The 23,226-nt window shown below is 32.9% G+C and overlaps 1 protein-coding gene across 1 annotated transcript in view; it reads left to right on the forward strand.

The window, feature by feature from the left end:
- Positions 1-15,217, forward strand: part of LOC114334700 (transient receptor potential cation channel protein painless-like) — a 33,006-nt gene extending 17,789 nt beyond the window's left edge. The window contains exons 2-3 of the mRNA XM_028284801.2: positions 1,468-2,548; positions 10,385-15,217. Of these exons, the coding sequence (XP_028140602.1) occupies positions 1,476-2,548; positions 10,385-12,044 (2,733 nt within the window). The 5' untranslated portion in view covers positions 1,468-1,475 and the 3' untranslated portion in view covers positions 12,045-15,217. The remainder of the gene's footprint in view (positions 1-1,467; positions 2,549-10,384) is intronic.
- The last annotated feature ends 8,009 nt before the right edge of the window (positions 15,218-23,226 follow it).

A 23,226-nucleotide genomic window follows, 5' to 3' on the forward strand; every position in this document is an offset into this window, starting at 1 on the left:
TTTTTACCTGTAGCGATTTAAACGAAAAAACTCTCATTTTTGACCCTTATTTATTAATAACTAAATTTCTCGTCCAAACTGTGACGGGCATTTTTGTATTTATAATGTGTTAGGTATATAGTACCCAAAAAACCCATTTGCAACTTGGCTGCTCAAGTGTCCCGAACATGGTATATTTTGCCTTATTTCCCTGGTGTATTAAGCGAAAATCAATGTTTATTTGTCAAATATTTTTTTTTCTGTTTTCTGACAGTAGTAAAACACAATTATTTTAACAATTATTTGACAATTATTTTAATTGAAAAATGTTTTTTTGAACACCCTCTACAAACAATTATGTTAATGTTTATATTAGTAAATAGAGAATTGAATATCCTTTCAAATGAGCTATCACATGACCCCTATTCTCATTTAAAAAAGTCATCGATTACGTCATCACGCCCAGATGGATGACGTCACTAGTATGATATATATGCCAAAAAATTGGAAATTAAAAATAAAAATCGACCTGTTTCGGGATTTTTCCTTAAAGTCGCCGGTTTACAAAATAATGAATTTATGCGTTACTTTATGGACGCACTGTATGAGCTGTGAGATGTTTGAACCGACAAAATTTTTTGTATAGTTTTTGGCTATGGCCTCAGAATCTTTGTTCTTGTTCTTTGTTTGCGAAATGTTCATTTCGCGAAATATTCAACCGTCCAGCTTCTTTTGGCACACCCTTTATATCTGTATATAGTATATATAGACAAATGCTTGAATTCGGTACATTTGTAAAACATTATTTAATTATGAAATAGGTTATTGATATTCTAAAATATAATAAGTAGTTATGGGTATCAGAGATATCTTATAAGAGTAATATCATTTCAGCTAATTGATTAAGTCTATAGTCAAAGGAAGCCGACAACATACACAAAGTTTATCTCTAATTTTTAGTCCTATTTCCCCAATCAAATTCGGTATTTTCTGTTTAACTCAATCAACAACAGAAATAAAGTCGTAAAGACATAATTTTTTAGGCCTCTAATTTTAAACCTTCAATGATATTGAAATTTGATTTTAGATAACACAATTGATTTTTAATAGACGTTGCTTTGAAAATATTTTGACATTTTTTATCAATAGCGGTACAAGTCTGATCAAAACTTGAAGTAACCCTTTTGATGACGTCGTAGTGTTAAGCTAAAAATAGAACAATTTTAAGTCAAGTTCACTATCTGGTTAATACTGGTTATGGTGGCAAAGGAATAAAGGGGAGCATCTCCTCATATATCTGTAAACTGTACACGTAATAGTACTTTCAGAAAAATACTCTTTTACATTATTTATTAATTTATTATTTCTAATTTACATTTGGAAATTCAAATCTAACTTTCTCTGAAATTCTCTGTTTTTAAGTGTGTGTCTTAAAGGATTCACCAATTGTTTAAGATTTTAATTAATCGTTCTTTCTTCTGTTTTCAGGTTAAGATATGGGTGACGCAGTAATAGAAGTGGATGGAATTCCCGAGGAGAGACAAAAGATGATCAAGCACTTTCACCATACAAGAAGCAGCATTATTGACTTTAAGGCTCAAATATTGGAAAAAGTCCTACAGAACTCCAAAGAAGGAATAGAAGAAACAGTTAGGTACTACACGGAAGATTTGGAAAATCATCCCGAGGATGGGTTAATAAACTACAGATATGACAAACACAATAAGAAAACAATTTTGATTCTAGCATGTATTGAAAAAAGTGTCACCCCCGAAACTCTGGACGTACTATGTTCTGCAATAAAAGCTAGATACAACAAAATTGATTATATAGATGACCTTTATTACGGGTGGGAGCCAATACATTATGTAGCCAAATCTGCAGATGTAGAAAAACTTAAAGTTATTTTGAAGCAAATACCAGAATCTACCAATTCTTTAACATACTTCTCGGAAAATCCTTTACATATCTTATTACAATATAAAAAATCGGTGTCGCCTTTTGAGGTCGTATTACATAACGGTATTGAGCCTAAACTAACTACAATTATTGGACCGGAACCAAAAGATATAGTAGCTTGTGCTGATCTTCTTATTACAAATGGTGCTGAAGTTAATCACACTAACTTTTGGAATGAAACTCCAATCTGTTTAGCTGTAAGATATAGATATACTCACTTGATACAGCTGCTACTGAAAATAGATTATATAGATATAGATACGTGTATAGAAACGGGAAAAACTATTCGAGAATACCTAAAACTTAACTTGTTTACCGATCTACCTCAGTCCTATGTTCAAGAGGATCCCGCAGTGATTAAATTCAATCTTTTGAAGGCAGGTGATGTAGAAAATTTTATACAGTATAACGCAGAAAGTATAATGAACAATACAAACTATTTTGATGGATATGACGATTACACGACGTGCGGAAACATGCTACAGCTTTGTATGCGAAAAGGATTTCTGGAATATTTACAGGATGAACGCAGTAAGCTTAAGCGGCTAACTAATTATGATATAAATGATACTCCAATGCTTACGGTTTTCAAGTCTAAAGGTTACTTAAGGTAAGAAAATACATTTATAATTAATTGATGGATTCAACCGTTACTTGATGGAAGTTCATTTTATCTAACGATAAAACACTGAAAACGTTTGTTTTCTATACTTCCACAAAATTTATTACAACTATGTTATTACTACAGCTGTTTCGGCAAAGTGCCTTTCTCAAGTGATTTATAGATATAGATAGATCTTTATTTGAAGTAGGAAAAACCTAATATACATAAATTAAGACAAAAATTACAATATGAACTTATGCTATACATAAAAAGTTATTTGTTACAGGTAATCACAATGTTGAAATATATCTGACATAAAATCATAGGTAATATAATACGTTATAAAATAAAAAATATATATAAAACATAAAGCCAACAAAAAGGTAAGTACATCATATAACAAAGACACATACATTGAAAAAAGATAACTCTAAAATTTACAGTTATATTTTCACAAATCTTTTATATATTTCTTTAATTCACTTTTAAATAATAAAAATGACTTACAATCCATCAAATGTATGGGTAGTTGATTATATTCTTGAAAACTCCTAAATAATAAAGATGACATTGAGTTGGTTAGATTAACTCTGTTTACATAAATGTTGTTTTTATTTCTTGTGTCATGGTTATGTATGTCACTATGAAAACAAATAAACTGGTGAAAATAAGGTGGAGCTAAGCAGTTAATTATTTTATAAATTAACGACATTGTAAAATAGTACAGTCTCTGCTTTACTGAAAACCACTGAAGCGTCTTTAACATAGTTACTGTAGAAGTATAACGATTGGTTTTTAATATAATACGCATACCACGATTTTGGAGTTTCTGAAGTTGGTTCATTTTATTTAGATTAAATAGATGTAGAACAGAAGCACAATAATCGAAGTGAGGTTGGATGATGGTGTTGTACACCGTTAGTTTAGCGAAAGTTGACAAGTTTTTTGCAATTCTTGTAAAAAAGTATAATTTTTTACTAATTTTTTTATTAATGTAATTAAAATGTTCATCAAAATTGAGAAAGTTATCTAATTGAAAACCCAAATATTTAATAGTTGATACTACATCAATCTGCTCACCATCAATATCTGACGTTATTATACTGACGTTATTCAAATTCAACAGATTAAATTTATATTTGGTTGTAAAAATAATTGCTTTTGTTTTATTGACATTTAACTTTAGTTTATTGCTTTTAAGAACAATATCCACTTTTTGCAATACCTTATTCATTTTTGCAACTGCTGAATTTAAATCTGTGTCAGCTAAAGCTAACACAGTGTCATCGGCAAAAAGATTAATAAATTCACAATCAACAAAGAGTTCTATGTCATTTAAATAAAGAATAAAAAGTAAAGGTCCTAAGACACTTCCCTGAGGCACTCCTGTGTTAATTTCAATCTCTGATGATACTTCATTATTGTAACGTACTTTTTGTTTACGACCTCGAAGATAGTCACTTAACCAATCATATACCTTTCCGCCAATACCATACTGCTGAAGCTTTTGTAATAAAATATTCCTGTCTATAGTTTCGAAAGCTCTTTTAAGATCTAAGAATACACTTACAACATATTTATTATTATCAATATCATTTTTAAATTTACTTATTGTTAATTGAATAGCTGTCTCACATGAGTATTTTTTTCTGAAACCAGACTGATTACTAAGTAGAATAGCATTGTTCGTAACGTGTTCAAGTAGTTGCTCGTATACAATCAATTCTAAAAGTTTTTCAATTGGAGATAAAGTATTTTACTATGTGTTTGCATTTTAAAGTCTCTAACTGACTAGGTTGAGGAGTGGGGAGCTGTTTGTCCCGAGTTGGTCATGCATTATTATATCTGTATTTTTCAATTTATTAATTTCCATAGATTCTAATAAAAATAGCTTAAGGCAAATTGAAGAATCTCAGATGCAGAATCCACCAATTTAATAAGAATTAAAAATGGTAAATAGTATTTTAAAACTGAGATTTTTCGTGTTGAAAGTTCTTACTGGTACATCCTTAATCTGCGACTTTTTCAATTAATAAGACAGCAGACGACGAATATAGAAAACGAAAGGGAAACGATCACATTTCGCTTTCATTCGTCTAGGAAAAACCGACAGCAGAGGAACGTTCAGTACTCAAATCCGAGTAAAGGAAATAAAAATAATAAATGATGGTTTTGCTTGTTTTCGATTCAGAGGGTTGCACACCCCCTAGACAGGCTGTTTCTACCATTTCAGGCGTCCTCAGTAGCTTTCGTTAGTGTGCCTACCTCTGGACCGAAAAACAGCTCTACCATCATTTTAAAGGGAATCTGAAAAATAATTCAAATTTCCCATCAGACGCGATACAGCGACATTTACTAACAAATTGAAGAATCTCAGATGCAGAATCCACGGGAAATTTGAATTATTTTTCAGATTCCCTTTAAAATGATGGTAGAGCTGTTTTTCGGTCCAAAGGTAGGCACACTCTAGCCTGTCTAGCTGGTGTGCAACCCTCTGAATCGAAAACAAGCAAAACCATCATTTATTATTTTTATTTCCTTTACTCGGATTTGAGTACTGAAAGTTCCTCTGCTGTCCGTTTTTCCTAGACGAATGAAAGCGAAATGTGATCGTTTCCCTTTCGTTTTCTATATTCGTCGTCTGCTGTCTTATTAATTGAAAAAGTCGCAGATTAAGGATGTACCAGTAAGAACTTTCAACACGAAAAATCTCAGTTTTAAAATACTATTTACCATTTTTAATTCTTATTAAATTGGTGGATTCTGCATCTGAGATTCTTCAATTTGTTAGTAGATGTCGCTGTATCGCGTCTGATGGGAAATTTGAATTATTTTTCAGATTCCCTTTAAAATGATGGTAGAGCTGTTTTTCGGTCCAGAGGTAGGCACACTAACGAAAGCTACTGAGGACGCCTGAAATGGTAGAAACAGCCTGTCTAGCTGGTGTGCAACCCTCTGAATCGAAAACAAGCAAAACCATCATTTATTATTTATATTTATATTTATATTTATTATAGCTTAAGGCCTTTATTTTGAATATGCAGAATTTGAAACTGTGCATTAAAAGAATGATTATGATCTAGAAGGTGACGTGGGTATGTAGAAGTATCTGCTTTTCTATTGTTGAAAGCCCTTTTGTGTTCTGCTATCCGTTTGTCAAAGGTTCTGCCAGTTTGACCAATGTAAGTTTTCGGACAGTCACCACAAGTTAGTTTGTAAACACCACTCTGTAGTTGCTTTCTCTTTCGGCTTTTATTGTTTTAATATATTTACTTAAGTTGTTGTTAGTTCTGAAGGTTGCTTTCTTTTTTATGTATTTTTGTTGTTATTTTTGTTGTTTTCTATTTTTGTTGTTATCTTGCCCGTATATGTGAGAGAGCTGAAGGTACTGGGTTCTTTCTGTGGTCGTGGATACAGTAATTTCAGGGCTTTCTTATGGAGTTTTTGGTTTAAAATTTTGTTAACTGTTTGTTCGTTATAGCCATTGTTTACTGCTATTTGTTTAATGATGCTTAGTTCTATCTCGAAGATATTTTTTGTCATGGGAATTTCTGTCAGTCTATGTATCATGCTATGGTAGGCTGCTAATTTGTGTTGTCTAGGATGAGATGATGAATTGTGTATGGTTGTGTCAGTATGGGTAGGTTTATGATATACGGAGAACTCATGTTTGTTATGTAGTCTGGTAATCGTTACATCTAGAAAGTTTATGGAGTTATTCTGTTCTGTTTCTATTGTAAACTCAATATTACTATGAAGTGAATTAATGTATGATAGAAATTGGTCAAGTTGTCTGTTAGTTCCTGTAAAGCATACTAGTATATCATCCACTTATCTCCACCAATATAAGAACTGCTTAAATACGGGATGTTTAGAAATTGATCAGATATATTTATGAACCAATATGAAACAACAATTTCTAAACATCCCGTATTTAAACAGTTCTTATATTGGTGGAGATACGTGGATGATATAATAGTATGCTTTACAGGAACTATCAGACAACTTGACCAATTTCTATCATACATTAATTCACTTCATAGTAGTATTGAGTTTAAAATAGAAACAGAACAGAATAATTCCATAAACTTTCTAGAAGTAATGATTACCAGACTACACAACAAACATGAGTTCTCCGTATATCATAAACCTACCCATACTGACACAACCATACACAATTCATCATCCCAACCTACACAACACAAATTAGCAGCCTACCATAGCATGATACATAGACTGACAGAAATTCCCATGACAAAAAATAACTTCGAGATAGAACTAAACATCATTAAACAAATAGCAGTAAACAATGGCTATAACGAACAAACAGTTAACAAAATTTTAAACCAAAAACTCCTAAGAAAGCCCTGAAATTAGTGTATCCACCACCACAGAAAGAACCCAGTAGCTTCTGCTCTCTCACATATACTGGCAAGATAACAACAAAAATAGCCAGGTACACAAAAAAGAAAGGAATAACACCAGCCTTCAGAACCAACAACAACAAGTAAATATATTAAGAACAATAAAAGCCGAAAGAGAAAGCAACTACAGAGAGGTGTGTACAAACTAATTTGTGGTGACTGTCCGAAAACTTACATCGGTCAAACTGGCAGAACCTTTGACAAACAGATATCAGAACACAAAAGGGCGTTCAACAATAGAAAAGCAGACACTTCTACATACGCACTTCACCTTCTAGATCATAAGCATTCTTTCAATGAAGAGTTTCAAATTCTGCATATCCAAAATAAAGGCCTTAAGCTATCTTTTTTAGAATCTATGGAAATTACTAAATTGAAAAATACAGATATAATTCTGAATCACTAACTCGAGACAAACAGCTCCCCACTCCTCAACCTCTTCAGTTAAAGACTCATTACTAGTTGTAATAAATTTTGTGGAAGTATAGAAAACAAACGTTTTCAGTGTTTTATTGTTAGGTAAGAAAATACATTTATAATTACAATTGGATATATTGTCATCATTCATCAATCAGACAATCGCGTCCATGGCTGGTCATAGGTGGCCCTCACTTCTTTACAATGTTTTCTACACTGGACCACTTGTAGCCAGTTTCCTGCTATGTACTCTTTTTACGTTGTTGGTTTTTCCAGTCGGTGGTCGTTCTCGGCTTCTTTTATAGTTTCTGAGCCTCCATTCAATTATTCTTCTTGTCCACCATCCACCTTGTGTTCTAGGTAAGTGGCCTGCCAGTACCGCTTAAAGGCCGTGATGCTGAAGATCTCTTGTACAGAACACGTGCCCAACAACAAGGTGTATAGGGAATGAAAGAGAACTTATAAATATTGTAAATAACAAGAAAACGAGCTAGGGATCGTCCATTTATCACGTGATGCACGGTGAGGTTTAAGACCATCTATATCACGTGTATTGTGACATTTCGTGATTTTTTTATAGACCCCTTCCCCCTTTCGAGCCTCACGTGATTAGTGGACCTTGTTACGACTCATAATGGAAGGGAAAGTGGAAGGAAGAAGAGGTTCAGGAAGAACAAAATGCTCCTGGCTGAAGAACGTAAGAGACTGGACAGGCATGGACACATATTTGATACTAAGAACCGCTCAAGATAGAGAACAATTTGCTGTTATTGCCAACTTTCAGTAATGGAGAAGGCACCTTAAGAAGAAAAATTGACTCTAGAGCGGCCGTGGACAATTTTGGTGAACTATTGTCTACTTGTCTTAATCTTCGACCTAAGCTGAAATTTTTCTGTGTCTTCTTTCTGTTGAAATATTATAGTGTGTACAAAAACTAACTTACGTGAATTTTTTTTCCATATTATAGGTTTAAATAAATTTTACTACTATATGATAAATTTAAATTCGGGTCTGGTCATCAATCGGCAGCCATGTCTGTTTATGTAGGTTTTAATGTTCAAACATTATTCTTTTAACAATCATATAATTGCTTGCTGCATGTTGGATATGAGACTTTCATTGACCATAAAGCCCATCCGGAATTCATTCTTATTTTCTTGGTTTTCACTGTGGAAGACATGAACTTCATGTCTCCACTGTCGAGTCATCTGACTTCGTAAATTGATGTGATATCCATTTTAAGCCTGTATATTTCCTGTATTGATTGTATGGCTGCTCTATCCTATACCAGGTTAGAATAAATTCATTTACCTTTGTCCAGTCTGTTTCTACTGTCTTCAACCCAACCATGAAGTTTGAAGCTAAGATGAAGACACCATGTTGATTTAAAATACTTTATTCTGTTAACATCGACTTATTACGTTTTCAATGTAGCCTAGATGGCTAAAATTTTATATTGATAAGTTCATTGGACCTACCTCAGTAGCCAGTTTCAACTGCTTTGGATCTGGAGTCTAACCTGATGATGGACTGATTAGTCCGAAAAAGTTTGTTTGTGATGTACTTGAGTCCAACTTGGATCTTTTTTAGAAAGAATTTTTAAATAAATTATATAGGTACCATTTACAATGGAAGATTTTTATTTTTTTGGTAATTTTTATTATGGTATACAGCCAATGAGAAGGATTTATTCCTTTTTATATTAATTTACCTTTGACTTTGCTTTTGTTGTATATTTAATATATCCGTTCGGTTCCGAGGCAATACTTTAGTTTTCATGACAAAAATTTTTTTCGTGTGAAGGTCGTCCACCTTCCGCTCAAACCCTCCTCCCTTTTCATCCTGTGTTAGGGACTAAACAATGGTGGAATATAGTCTATAGAACTTCTAGGATTATCCCATAGATTCTCATAGTATAGCCACTATTGATCCACTGTTTAGCGTTAGTAAGACTATCAAATTAACATGAAGTAAAACTCCCTAGTGTAGTTGGTATATTTAATAAAAATTCTAAAAAAATTTTAAAAATCCAAACGGATTACGTTCAAAACGTTTTCGGACTTATCGGTCCATCATCAGTGAACTCTCTGTCCTTGCTAAATAGCCACAATGCCAAACACTGGTCAAGATGTATGTTCTAACTACATGGTGAAATCTGATCTACAATTTGGCTTACATTGGATGCCAACGGATTAGTACTAGGTACATGATGCTCTACTCCATTAATTAAGAGATTTTTTTATTATTAGGTCTACATTGAACTACGTTTAGTCTGTCAATCTAATGATTCCTGTATCACCTTAAAATGACGTTCAGTATAATTTTCTAAGATTTAAAGTTTCCGAAATATGATTTTTCAAATTTCGCCACTCACAGCGATTTTGGGTTCATTTTCCTTGTTATTTCGCAAATATTCTTCTGTAACTTTTTTCTACGCAGCTTTAGGCATACTCAATAACATTTAGTAAATAGAAAAGTCAATTACCTTTAAAATGTTGTAGAAGGCTGTATGACTATTTTTAAGCAATACATTCTTTTATACTTTTAATGATTTTTGATATATTTTACGATTATTTTTAAATTTCTCATTACTGATAACTTTTTTTTCTTGTACATTTAGGTATGTACATTGTACAGCTTATTGTATTTACTTTAAAATGGTTTATTATAAAAAATTCTAGGACAATTTTTAAACAAGACATTTATGCTTGTTCAAAGTGTGACATACACACATGCAATATGTCCCACTAAGTTAGAACCATATGGAAAACTTTTTTATTATTATTAACGTGATAGCACTCCACGGTTTTTTCATATTTAGAGGTCCATTGACCATATGAGATAATAAAATCCCGTTAACGTTGTAGTTCCTTTTAGCTCTCTTATTTTGAATATAATCAATAGCCTAATATTAGTTACTTAAATATGAATCTACTTTTAATTGCACAAAACAGGTCACATGTTTTGGAACATTTTTACTAACTATGTGTTTATTTTTTAGGTGCATCATATACTTGCTGGATAATGGTGCCGATCCATTCAAAACATCAAGAAAATTTCCAACAAACCTTCTGGAGTATGCTTCCTTACGAGGATATTACCCTTTCGTAGCTGTTCTTTTGCAACACAAATTCACCAAAATCAACTCTAACGGAATCTTCCCGGTTCTATCCAAAATGTACAATAAACAGAAAATGCCCTTATATAACTACGACTTCTATAGATATTGCGTCTTATATTTACTTCTAAATAGGTTAGTATATCTGGTTAGACTAAATCAAGAAAAGTTAACATCCAAACGACTTGCCATATTAAATAAGCTTCTTCATCAGCTAAATCTTGAAGCCAATGACAAGAGGGTGGACGATTCCGAAATAATCTGTCAAGTATTGCACTTGGGTGCGAGTCTGACTTCAACCAAAGAAACGAAAAATAATAACCATGATGTATCTAATGGAATCAATGTTACGTTTAACAAGGACTCTAATGCTACAATCGAAGAAAAGAAAATGGCGATAGAACGAATAAATCAACATATTTTAAAAATGCATTTGGATGATTCCATAAACGGAAGAAAATTTAAGTATGACACTATTATACAAGATGATGACAAGGTTTATAACGAAAATAGGACACTACATTTTTTGGCAAAAGACGAACACAAAAAACATTTACTTTGCCATCCGTTATTAATACAACTAGTTAAGAATAAATGGTATAAAGTTCGCTGGTTCTTTTATGCCGACTTGATATTTTACGCTATTCTTCTTATAAATATTTATGCTTATATGATCTCTTTACGTTTTAACTATTTTTACACTTTTTTAAACTGGTTGTATTATTTTTCAATCGGGTTTCATGCAATAAAAGAAGGTTTACAACTATTTTTCTTGTACAGGTGGAAGTATTTCATGGATCTTTCAAATATTCTAGAAGTTACAACTATTGTCAGCTGTTTATGGACTATTATATACCCCAACATTTACACGTCCATTCTTGCCATGCTTATTGCAACGTTCATATTTTTTGTTATGTTAGGACAGCTTCCTTTCTTTACTAAATACACCATCATATTCAGTTCCATAAAATATTTCTTCCAGTATACTGGATTTTATTTTATATTATTCGTATGTTTCGCTCTCTGTTTCTACATTGTTACACCTTTTAAAGACAGTAAAGGCAAATCGCCAGATTGGGCTGGTATATTCAAAAGCCTCTTTTACACCTTGATTTACTTTACAGGGGAATTTAATGAAAATGTTCTAGAACCTATTGATTATCCAATTTTTGGAAGATTCATCATGACCATTTTTATCATTGCTATGACCATTATCCTCAACAATCTCCTGGTGGGTTTAATAGTGGCCGATATGGATAAGATACAAAAGACGAGTAGGTTACACAAACAGATCAAATTGGTTAGTTTTATTAAAAGTACGAACACTTTTGCAAAACGATTGCACACTTTAAAGTATATGGATTTTGTAAAACAAATTATTAATCACGTAAATATTTTTCATAAAGGTAAGCCAAAAGTACTTAAATATGTTGACCTTAACCACTTTGATGACGACAATAAAGCATACCTTAGGGAAATCAAAAAGTATCAGCCATTTAAAAGACACATGTTAAGGGACTTGTATCTTTCGTTAAAAGAATAACTAACTATATGAAGGGCCAGAGAGAAAAACGATGAATGTTAATTTTTGGTCATTTTGTGATTTTTGTGCAATATGTTAGCTTAGAAAGAGTACTATCAACCTGTGAATGGCCAAGGGGAAATAAGGATGAGATTCGTTTCAAAAGCACGTCACACGATTGAACGCAAGGGGGAAAAACATTGTATATGTAACTTTGTTTCTCATTTTACCGAAAATGCTTCAAGATGACATTCATTGTTCTTCCCCCTGACCTGACCCTTCATATGTATTCCCCACTAAGTTCGTTAATCCATTTATCAATTTGTTATAGCATGTTTTTAAAATTAAAAGCCATCTAGTCTTGTGGGTTCTGTGGCACTATTTTCCACTATATGCCCTCATTTTCTTCAGCTCTTTTAGTATATTTTGATTCTGATACATCACCAGTTAAATTTTGACCACATTAGATGTTGAATTGCAAAGAAAGATATATTTCCCGCGATTACTCGCATTTCAACTTCCCGTTCTACATTCTTGTCGTTAGTCATTGCTCCTAGTTATTAAAATTCTTTGACCACCTCGAAGTTATTGTCATTTCTGCATCAACAAGGCTATTCAATCCGGATGGAATGTTGGCCGCCCTTACGTAGAGCTCTCTGATTCGTTTATTGCGGTGAATAACTCCGCATTCCACTTGTATGTTGTCAAAGTTTGTTATATGACTTAGTTTTCGATACAATTTTCTTCAAATCACTTTACTATGTACATAGTTCCCTCCCGTTTCTCACTTTCAGAACTTTGATATCTCTCATAACCTGGTCCTCCCATTTCTATCTGGGTCTTCCCCTTTGTCTTTCAATTTCTGGTTTCCATCTAGTGATCTTCTTAATCAATAGGTCGTTTTTCCTTTTCTCTATGTGTCCTAGTCATCTCAGTATCTACACTTTAATAAACCTAACTATCTCTTCTCCTTTCATTATGTCTCTTAGTTCATGGTTCATTATTCTTCTCATTTATTCTTTGTCCATTCTTATCGAGGCCATAATCCGTCTGAGGATTTTCCTTTCAAATATTCTCAATTGTATGATATGGGTGCCTATGATAATATATTCCCTTGTTCGCTGGTACGTGTTATGTACTTATAAAGGACCACGTAATCGGTTTATGGTGCTTTCCTTTGTTTAAAGGACATCGCACACATCTTATGGAAAATATAATGTCACTCAAATTCAATAAAATTTATACGAGTAGATTCGTTTTAAATTAACGGTCAAATCTTATCATTGCGCCAACTCTTAATTATGATTAATTACGGCGCAAATTGCAATTAAAGTTTATCGAAATCACATTTTTGGAGTCAGTAAAACTGTCAGTTACAATTACTATTGCTCTGGGTGCTATTCAAAAGAGCTTAAAAACCCCGCTGGGCCTAAGCGGATTAGTGAAACTAATCCGCTGATTTATGGAGTACCGACAATTTGGGTATTATAAAATATTTTTTCTCTCTCTAACTTATGTACGTATCCATTTGATTTCAGATTTATTTATATCAATTTCTGCTCTTATTATTGAAAATATGGAGTTGGCGCAATGATAAGATTTGACCGTTAATTTAAAACGAATCTATTCGTATACATTTTATTGAATTTGAGTGACATTATATTTTCCATAAGATGTGTGCGATGTCCTTTATCCATTCTATTCCCGATTTAATCTTTTATGACTTTGTAGTAGCTCCATCATGACTTTCTCCTTTCTTCAAAGAGAGTATTCACTGGAGAAATATAGTCACATTCCAGTTTCTAATTCTCATTAGATATGTTGTATATTCTGTAATTTTCAATATCATATGCAATAATCTATGCACTCTATATACACTCACCGGCACAAAATTCCGCAACCCAAAATTTTTGATTAAGTTTGACAATCTATAACTTTATTATTTGTACTCTGATTTTCAAGATTCTTGCATCAGGTTGTAGGTACATGTATTGATGTCGTTTGATATTATTCCAGTAACAAAAATGTTTTGCTTAGATGGCATTAGACGGGGTGAATGGAACTGTTGTTTTTTTTTCCTAACTTTAAAAAATTCTGTGGAAAAATTGGAGGGCTGATTTTATTTTATACTACTTTTGTATCATCCTCGAGGTATCATTAAGGTTTTGTTTTTTGAATTATCCGAATATCTCTTTTCTTGTAAGAGCTGTAAATAAAAACAGTGCTTTGAAGGTTTATTTAATTAAAAATATCAAATGCACTTAAATTAACAAAACAAAACAAAATTAACAACAAAACAAATCAGTTTAATAGTGGGTATGTCCACCTCTTGCAGCAATGACTGCTCGCAATCTGTTTAGCATTGAATAAATATGTTCTATCCTTGCCTGGGGATGGCTTGACATTCCTCTAGCAGGGCCATAACTGTACCAAATTTTCTGGAGGACTAGGATGACAGCGAATAGCTTTTTTTAATTCATCCCATAAATTCTCAATAGGATGGAGATCTGGGCTGCATGCGGGCCATTCTAATCTTATCCAAGCTCTATTTTATGAGTCATCAGTGTTTTATTTACAAAAAATGGTACAGCTCTTACAAGAGAAGAGATATTCGGATAATTCAAAAAACAAAATTTTAGTGATACCTCATGCATAATACGACAGGACTATGAAACAAAATCAGCTATTCCATTTTGCCACAGAATTTCTTAAATTTATGAGATAATACAACGTTTCCATTTACCCCTGTATAATGCCATGCAAGCAAATTTTTTTGTTACTGGAATAATACCGAACGATATCAATACATGTACCTACAAACTGGTGAAAGAATCTTAAAAATCGGAGCACAAATAGTAAAGTTATAAATTGTCAAACTTAATCAAAAATTTTGGTTGGCGGAATTTTGTGCCGGTGAGTGTAGTTATTTCTACTTTATATGACATTTAGTTTTCAACTCTTGATAACATATCAACATCAAATTAATTCAAAAATTGCGCTGTGATTATATGAGAGTGTAGTCTGTGTACTCATTTCATGATAATATTGATGATATTAATTCTTGATAATAGTGATGATACAGTGAATTGTGTAATATATTACTTGTAAGATAAATAGTTTATAAGTTTGTGGTTATGACTGATTAAAGTAATTGTTGAATTTGATAAATATATTACATTTTAAAAAGTAAACAATGTTTTAATAAAATTCTAATCCTTTAGGCAGATCAATAATGCTAAGTCCAGTGGCGTAACAAACTCCGTCGGGGCCCCCCGCAGAATTTGAAATGGGGCCTCTTTTAACCCGGGAGCAGTCGCGCCGTTAGAAAAAATCCAACTTTTTATCATTTTCCGTGATAACTTAATGAAAATTTTTGCAACATATCTTTCCACTTGTAAGTGCCTCGAAGAAGATTGTAGTAACGCGTAGGATTTTTTTTAAATTTTTTTTTAATTTCATTTTTATTTTTTTTTGTGGAATTTATGGCTTTGGTGGGAACCAATTAGTTTTAAAATTGTTAAAAATAGATATTTTTAACATAACAAGCAAACAAAAATATTATAAAGTTGAAATTTATTTTAAATTCGTGTTGTTAGATTTTGTTCTACGCGCGACTGCTTACGTGACAGAAGTGAGCGCGACTGCTCCCGCGTTAAACAATTACTAAATACGACTTATTTAACAAAAACTTCTTTGTGTTAGCGTTATCATTCACTGTTCATAACAACTTACATTTCTCATCTTTATTGGTATACAGACCCATTCCGACCCGGGGTGCAAGGGGGCAGCGTGAGCCGCCCTAAAATAGGGAAAAACAAAAATTTTATAAGGAAATTATAAAAATTATTAAAACATAAATATGTGATTAAAGATTTACTTAAGTATATTATAGACTAGATAAAACAAAAATTTTGTAAGGAAATTATAAAAATTATAAAAACATAAATATATGATTAATACTACTAACAGAAAGGCTGGATTTGATAAAAGAAATTGTAATTTAAAGAGCAACAAAATGAACTCTGTGCAATTAATTGAGACAATACTTGCAAACTTTAATGATACGATAGCCGACCACCTTAATAGGATTAAAATTACTCCATTAAATATGTTCATATTCAAATCGAACTAATTTCCCTCTCAGGAGAAAAAATAATAAATGAAATTATTTCTTAAAAACTAGCAAATATTTTTCTATATTTTTAGATTCCATTCCTGATTCAAGTCATACCAACTTACCCCTGTCGTAAAGTTTGTTTTATTAAACAACAAATCAAAACAAATATCGAAATTAGAGAACATTTATTAGGAGTTGTATTAATATCAGGTTCGACAGGACAAGGTTTAACAAATAGTTTATTAGATTTTTTGGAGACTCACAACATATCTTTATGGGATTTAAGAGGACAGGGCTACGATAATGGTGCGAATATGAACGGTTGCACTAATGTAATGTTTACAAAAAATAGTTCTTGAATTAAACTCTAGAGCCTTTTACGTGCCAGCCCATAGCTTAACTATATTAGTAATTATGGACGCTGTAAAAATTATGTGACGCAAATAAATTTTTTTGATATGGTGCAGGAAATTTACGATTTTTTTCCGCATCAACTTAACGTTGGCAAGTATTAAAAGATGAAGTCCGAATTTTGACACTAAAACCTTTTTCTAGTACATACTAGATGGGAAAGTAGAATAGATGCGCTTAGAGTTCTTAGATACAAAGTAGTAAACATATGTGACGCTTTAAAGACTCTGAAACTAGACTAGAAATACCCCAAATTCAGTGCTATTAAGGATTAAATCGTTTAAACTTATTTGTTCCATTATTAGGTAGGATAATGTGTTAACACAGTTTATATATTGCAAGTGAAGTGATGCAGGAATCCGATGCTACACTACCTAATATTATTTTAATCGTGAAGCAGATCAAAATATATTTATCTAATATTAGATCAAATAATGAAGGTTTAAAGATATTTTAGAAGAGGCCAAAAGAATTGCCGAAGATATCGATTGCAATCCTTCGTTTCCACTGATTAATATGGTTATGGTTAGGTCCCGAATGAAAAAGCGTTTATTTGACTTCACGTAAAGATGTGCTTCAAAAAAATCCGTCTGACCAACTAATTTAAAACATTTAAACCCTACGCGGGGTACGGGAGTACCCCAAGCAAAATTAATTTTATTATGATTCTTGGAATTTTAAAGATTCAGCGCAGACCCAGCACCAATGTTTCGTTCAATTGCTCCCAATACGCTACGCTACTTAGACGTGTTAAGGGTACAGTAGTACTTGGCTTAGTTAACTTTAGCAGTTTATCTTCCGGAAGATATCAAGGGTTTTTTGAAGGAAAGTGGACCTAAATGAAATTCAACAAGAAATTCATGCCAATTTAGTCAGATGCAGTTTCTGTGTGCGATCCCGACACCGAGCCGAACGAGGTGCAATGTGTGAAAACAGTTCATCTGTGTAGAACATCAAATTAAAGTTTGTCTAAGATATTCTAAGAAACAATCATGTTCAGAGTTATTAAAATTCGTTAGTTATATTTGTGTTAAAAATTTGTTTTTAATAAATTCATTCAAACATTACTTTTTGACTTATTTTTTTAATGGGGTAGGTACTAGTGTACCCCAGGGCAGCGTAAGTGAAATTTTATATTATATGGGTTGTGTTTAAAGGTTACAATGAATTTTTACTTTGTGATATTGGACACTACCTTATCAAAATTAGAAGAAAGGTTTGAACAAATAAAGCAACATGATAAATTGTTTAATTTTCTCAAAGACCTACATAAATATATAATTTTATATACTGACATACGAAGTTTCTTAACATTACCTGTGATAGTAGATCGTGAGGAAAAAGCTTTTCAAAACTTAAAATAAGAAAAAATTATCTACGATCCACAATGAAGCTAAAAAGACTTTCACAGTTATCTATCATTAGTACATATTGAAAATATAGAATTAAAACATTTGCCTTAAGAGCGTAGGTGCAAAATTTCGGGTTAATACTCTTCAAGTACATACTTACATTAATTTTTTCGAATTCAGAGAAAACGAATGTTTTTTTGAAGAATTTAAACGCAGAATGAAAGATTACATTATTACCGAGGGCCGAAGGTCTCTGAAAACTTATATAACGTTTATTTTAATGAGTTACAGTGTTTTCAAGTGGTTAAATTGTTAAATATCAATTTTACCGGACTCCTTCTGCTGGGTGATTAACCCCAGACCCCCGGTAGGGTGCCCCCAGATCACGTTTGCCCCGAAGCCCCCAACATCGTACTTATGGCTCTGATTTATTGTCATATTCGAATGCAGCATAATGCATATTCCAAAAGCAAATAGAAAAATTTTTAAACAAAGTAAAATGATGAATTCACCGATATTTTTTAAAATATTTAATGTAAAACAGTTTTATTGTTTAAAGAATTAATAAACAATTAGAGGCATCTGTGTGTAGAACTTTTCATTTTAAGATAAGATATATAAGCTAACAAAAAATGTTTTAGAAAAGAAAAATATAAGCTTGTTTGATTTTTTCCGAAACCGAAACAGTGCAAGTGTTTCTACATTGACTCCCCTAAAGCGTAAGTGTTATAATTTCTTTATCTTACCGTTTATCTGTCGAGAGATTGTCCAATGATTACACAAGAAAAGTCGTCAATAATTGTTAAATAAATGCGTATTTTTTCATAAAAAACTGATGCAACTATAACTGTAAAACAACACAAACATAAATAACATTCAATGCAAACAACCAATATGAAGTTACTGGCGATAATATTGTATCGAAATACTAAAAGTAGGTAAAGAACAGAGAGAAAGAAAACCCATTTTTAGATTTAAAAATATTGTTCTTAAATTCGGCAAATTGCAATTCTAATATCTTTAAATAGTCACGTACAAAGCATTATATAGTTTATTGTCGCTGCCATAAAAATTCGGTAGGCCGGAAGGGATTAAGTTTCTAGATATTATGAGAGGATTCACTTGGCAAATACGTCTACATAGTTAAAAATTTTTACGTTTTTAAATTTAAACAGACAACGTAAAATAATATAACAATAACAGATTTTTACCTAATATCAGATGACAAGATGGGACCCTTAAGCGATTGGGGCCCCCCGCAAGCTTCATGCTGCGAGGCCCTCTGTTACGCCCCTGGCTAAGTCCTTCAATTGCGCTAAGTCTATAGTCTATAGCAGAGGTTCCCAACCAGTGTGCCAAGGCACACTGGTGTGCCCTGAAGTCCCTGTAGGTGTGCCGCAAGATTTTACCGTCTTTATTACTAGTATTTACTTTTTTAATTCGCCGTGATAATAAATTTAACCTACTATTTTTCATTGAATAAAACTTCTGTTCTGCGCTTGTCTGCTATTTCAATAGTTCAACTCGACCAACAGAATGCGGTATCAGCAGTATCGTATGCAGACGTGGGTTAGTTTAACATATTTTGTGGCGATAGCGTTTTAATACACTCACATCTCGAGATGAGCATCGTTGGAAAAACATCGATGGTCACCATCGATTAATCATCGGAACCGTACCGTCGATGACAACACAACATCGATGGTCTAAACATCAATGTTTTCTAACACCATTTTTGACCTTAAACAACAGAATTAAAATTATGTCAAAATATTATTATTGCAACATAGAACCAAATCTGTCAGACCTTTTTTGAAAAATCTTAGTAAGCTGAATCACAATATCAAAAAGTATTTTCCCTCCCTCGATACGTCATCAATAATGGACTGGGTGCGAAATCCATACATCGAGTCGGTTTATGACACGGCCTTGTTTACTACTGATGAAGAGGGTGAACGGATAGATATAAAAAACGACCGTGAACTTAAACTTAAGTACAGTAAATTAGTTGAAGAAGCAAAGGCTCAGTCAGAACTGAAGAAAATCAAAGTTAATGTAGATTTTGCATCATTTTGGATTCTCCTCTTCAATAAATATCCACTGGTCACAAAGAAAGCTATAAATGCAATAATACTGTTTTCAACTTCTTATATCTGTGAACCTGCTTTCTCGTCCCATACATCGAGTTGGTTTATGACACGGCCTTGTTTACTACTGATGAAGAGGGTGAACGGATAGATATAAAAAACGACCATGAACTTAAACTTAAGTAGAGTAAATTAGTTGAAGAAGCAAAGGCTCAGTCAGAACTGAAGAAAATCAAAGTTAATGTAGATTTTGCATCATTTTGGATTCTCCTCTTCAATAAATATCCACTGGTCACAAAGAAAGCTATAAATGCAATAATACCGTTTTTAACTTTTTATATCTGTGAACCTGCTTTCTCGTCGATGAACGCCATCAAGAACAAAAATCGTTCACAGCTAAAATCTTTAGAGGACTGCTTGATGGTGTGCTTGTCTACAATACGTCCTAAAAAGGATTTAATAATGAAGGTTCACCAAGCACAAATATCGCATTAGATGTGGTGTCACTATTTTTAATTATATGGACATTCTGTTTTATAGTCCATTATTTATTATTATCAACTGGTCTCTTTTAACAAATATATGTTTGTAAGTGCGTTAAAATTTTGTTTTCTTAATTTTCCTAGCAGAGCGGTAACTAAACGAATTATGTTTTAAATTATATTTAAAAAAAAATAACATAGTAAAAAATCACATAACAATACATTATCATTGTGCTCATTATAGAGATTATTTACCCAAGTGTGCCGTGGCTCGACGAGTTTTTAAGTTAGTGTGCCTCAAACTAAAAAATGTTGGAAACCGCTGGTCTATGGTCTATATATATATATATATATATATATATATATATATATATATATATATATATATATATATATATATATATATATATATATGTTAAAAAGAAACGGAGAAAGAACGCATCCCTGTCTGACTCTAGTAAGTACCTCAAATTCGGCACTGTTGATCCGATTGTTTGTCACGCTTCATTTCGCTTCATAGTACAGTAGCTTTATAATGGAAATTAATTTATGCGGGATGTATCTTAGCTCTAAAATTTTCCATGTATTAGCATGAGATAAGCTGTCAAAGGCACGGTCGAAATCAATAAAATTTTATTTATGACGGTAAGCAAAATAAGCCTTTCCAATTTTTGCATAGTGTCAGGTTTCTCTTCTTTGGAAACTTAATACCACTTAATACCTACTGTTGACTTTTTTCCAGCCCGCTAGAATGCGATTTGTTTCCCACATGTCTCGAATTATGGAGAGCAAAAGGTCAGCAATTAGATGCGGATCAAAGATACATGCAAGTCTGTATTCTGCGGGTTTTCGACAATTTCATCTTCGTTATCGTTAAAATAATCTTTCCATCTCTCTACTTGGTCATCTCTTATAGTAATTCGCATGTCTTGGATCTTACAATGTTCTAAAATTTGGCCCCATTTTTTGTTAGTCGTCTAGTAATTTGGTATAGGTCTCTAGTTCTGTTGTATTGTGCAGCTGTTTCTCTTTTTTGCCAGTTTTTCAGTCCACCTTCGTTTGTCTCTACTTGTATTCTTTTTAACTGCTTTATTTATTGTTTCATGTACTTGTTGTCGGTTCTCTCTTCCTTCTACAGTTCTTGAGTCGGAGTCGGAGTACTTGATGATCGCTGGAGTACTGTCCTTTCAAGCCAAATTGTGCTTTAGAAATTATCCCCAGCTGGTCTGTCTCTGTTTGGAGCCTGGTTTGTATGATTATTTCTGCTATTTTGCTGCCTGCTGGAAGTAAGTTAATCGGCCTATAATTTTGCAGGAAAATACTGTTCTTTCCTTGATTGTGAATATTTATCACATGGGCGTTTTTCGATTAATTTGGGAAGAGCGTATACCTCAATATTGCATTTGTAATATATTTGTCCAATAAACTATGGCTTTGATTGGAAGATACACTACGACCCTCTTGATTTTCGGGCATTTCTGCTTGTGGTTCTTCGACATCTTCGATAAAGCTAATATCTTCATCTCGGTGATAATTTTAATGAACACTCTCGAGCAATACAGTCCTCCTCATCACCTCTAATTCTTCTTTCATGGAGTTCACAATTACCTTTTCACCATGGAGTAGTGGAATTAGTATTCTTTAATTCCTTAATATTCTTTGTAGCCTCCATTATTCTTTTATGTTTTGTCCTCGTTCTTTCGTTTGTTTTCTGTGCTTGTCCCAGTTTTGGCTTCTGTATTCTATTAGTGCCTGTTCAACTTGAAGATTTAGTTGGTTTGCCCTGCTTCTTCATATATATTTATTCTTCTGGCTCTGTTTCTCTCTGCGATCTTTTCCCTGGGTACCAGATATTAAACAGATGAGAACATAGTGTAAAAAAGTTATTCGTAGTGTAATTTGTAGACTTATAGCTGGTATCACAAGTTATACACAGATAAAAATATTTGGAATCAGTTAAGAATGAGGCTGTAGAATAAAGGGAAAAAATATAAGAAGGTAATCATATTTTCTATAAGGTTTAAATACAGTCGGAAAATGAAAGAATACCCATGAACGAACATATAAAACACGCTGTATTTTCCTGTCACCGTGTCACAAAGAAAATTGACCAGCGCAAGTACATGTAATAATAATTGGGTGCGTTCGGACGACCACAGCGGCTGGATAGCTGAGCCAGCAGTAGCTGTCAGACGTCATCGCTGGAAGTCAGCCGCTGAGAGATTTACTAAGCTTTCCCTATCACGGCTGGATTCAACCACTCAGCCGATTTCTGCTGACAGTCAGCCGCTGTGGTCGTCCGAACGCACCCTACATGTACTTGCACTGGCCAATTTTTTGTATGACACGGTGACAGGAAAATAGAGCGTGTTTTATATGTTCGTTCATGGGTATTCTTTCATTTTTCCTACTGTATTCGTCTAGTTTTAATGCTCTAAATTTTAAGGAAAACATATATGTAACGAAACAGAAAAAATTTAAGAAAATCGTACAGTGTACCTAAGTCTACGAGAAAATATTTTGACTCTGAGAAAAATAAAACAAAAGAAAATGAAACAAGAATGAATATTTTCGGAAACAAGAACCTTGCATATATTACTCCCACAAAACAGATATAAGTCTTACATCTTTCCCCAACTTCCAAAACTCCCTCGAGGAGCAAACTTTGAAAATTAATATCCATCGTTTTGTAATACAAGTTAGAGAAAGATGAAAATACGGAATTATATCCCAGTCCAACACAGCTCCCGCGTG

The sequence above is a fragment of the Diabrotica virgifera genome, chromosome 2 (genome assembly GCF_917563875.1).
Source record: "Diabrotica virgifera virgifera chromosome 2, PGI_DIABVI_V3a".
Classification (NCBI taxonomy): Eukaryota; Metazoa; Arthropoda; class Insecta; order Coleoptera; family Chrysomelidae; genus Diabrotica; species Diabrotica virgifera.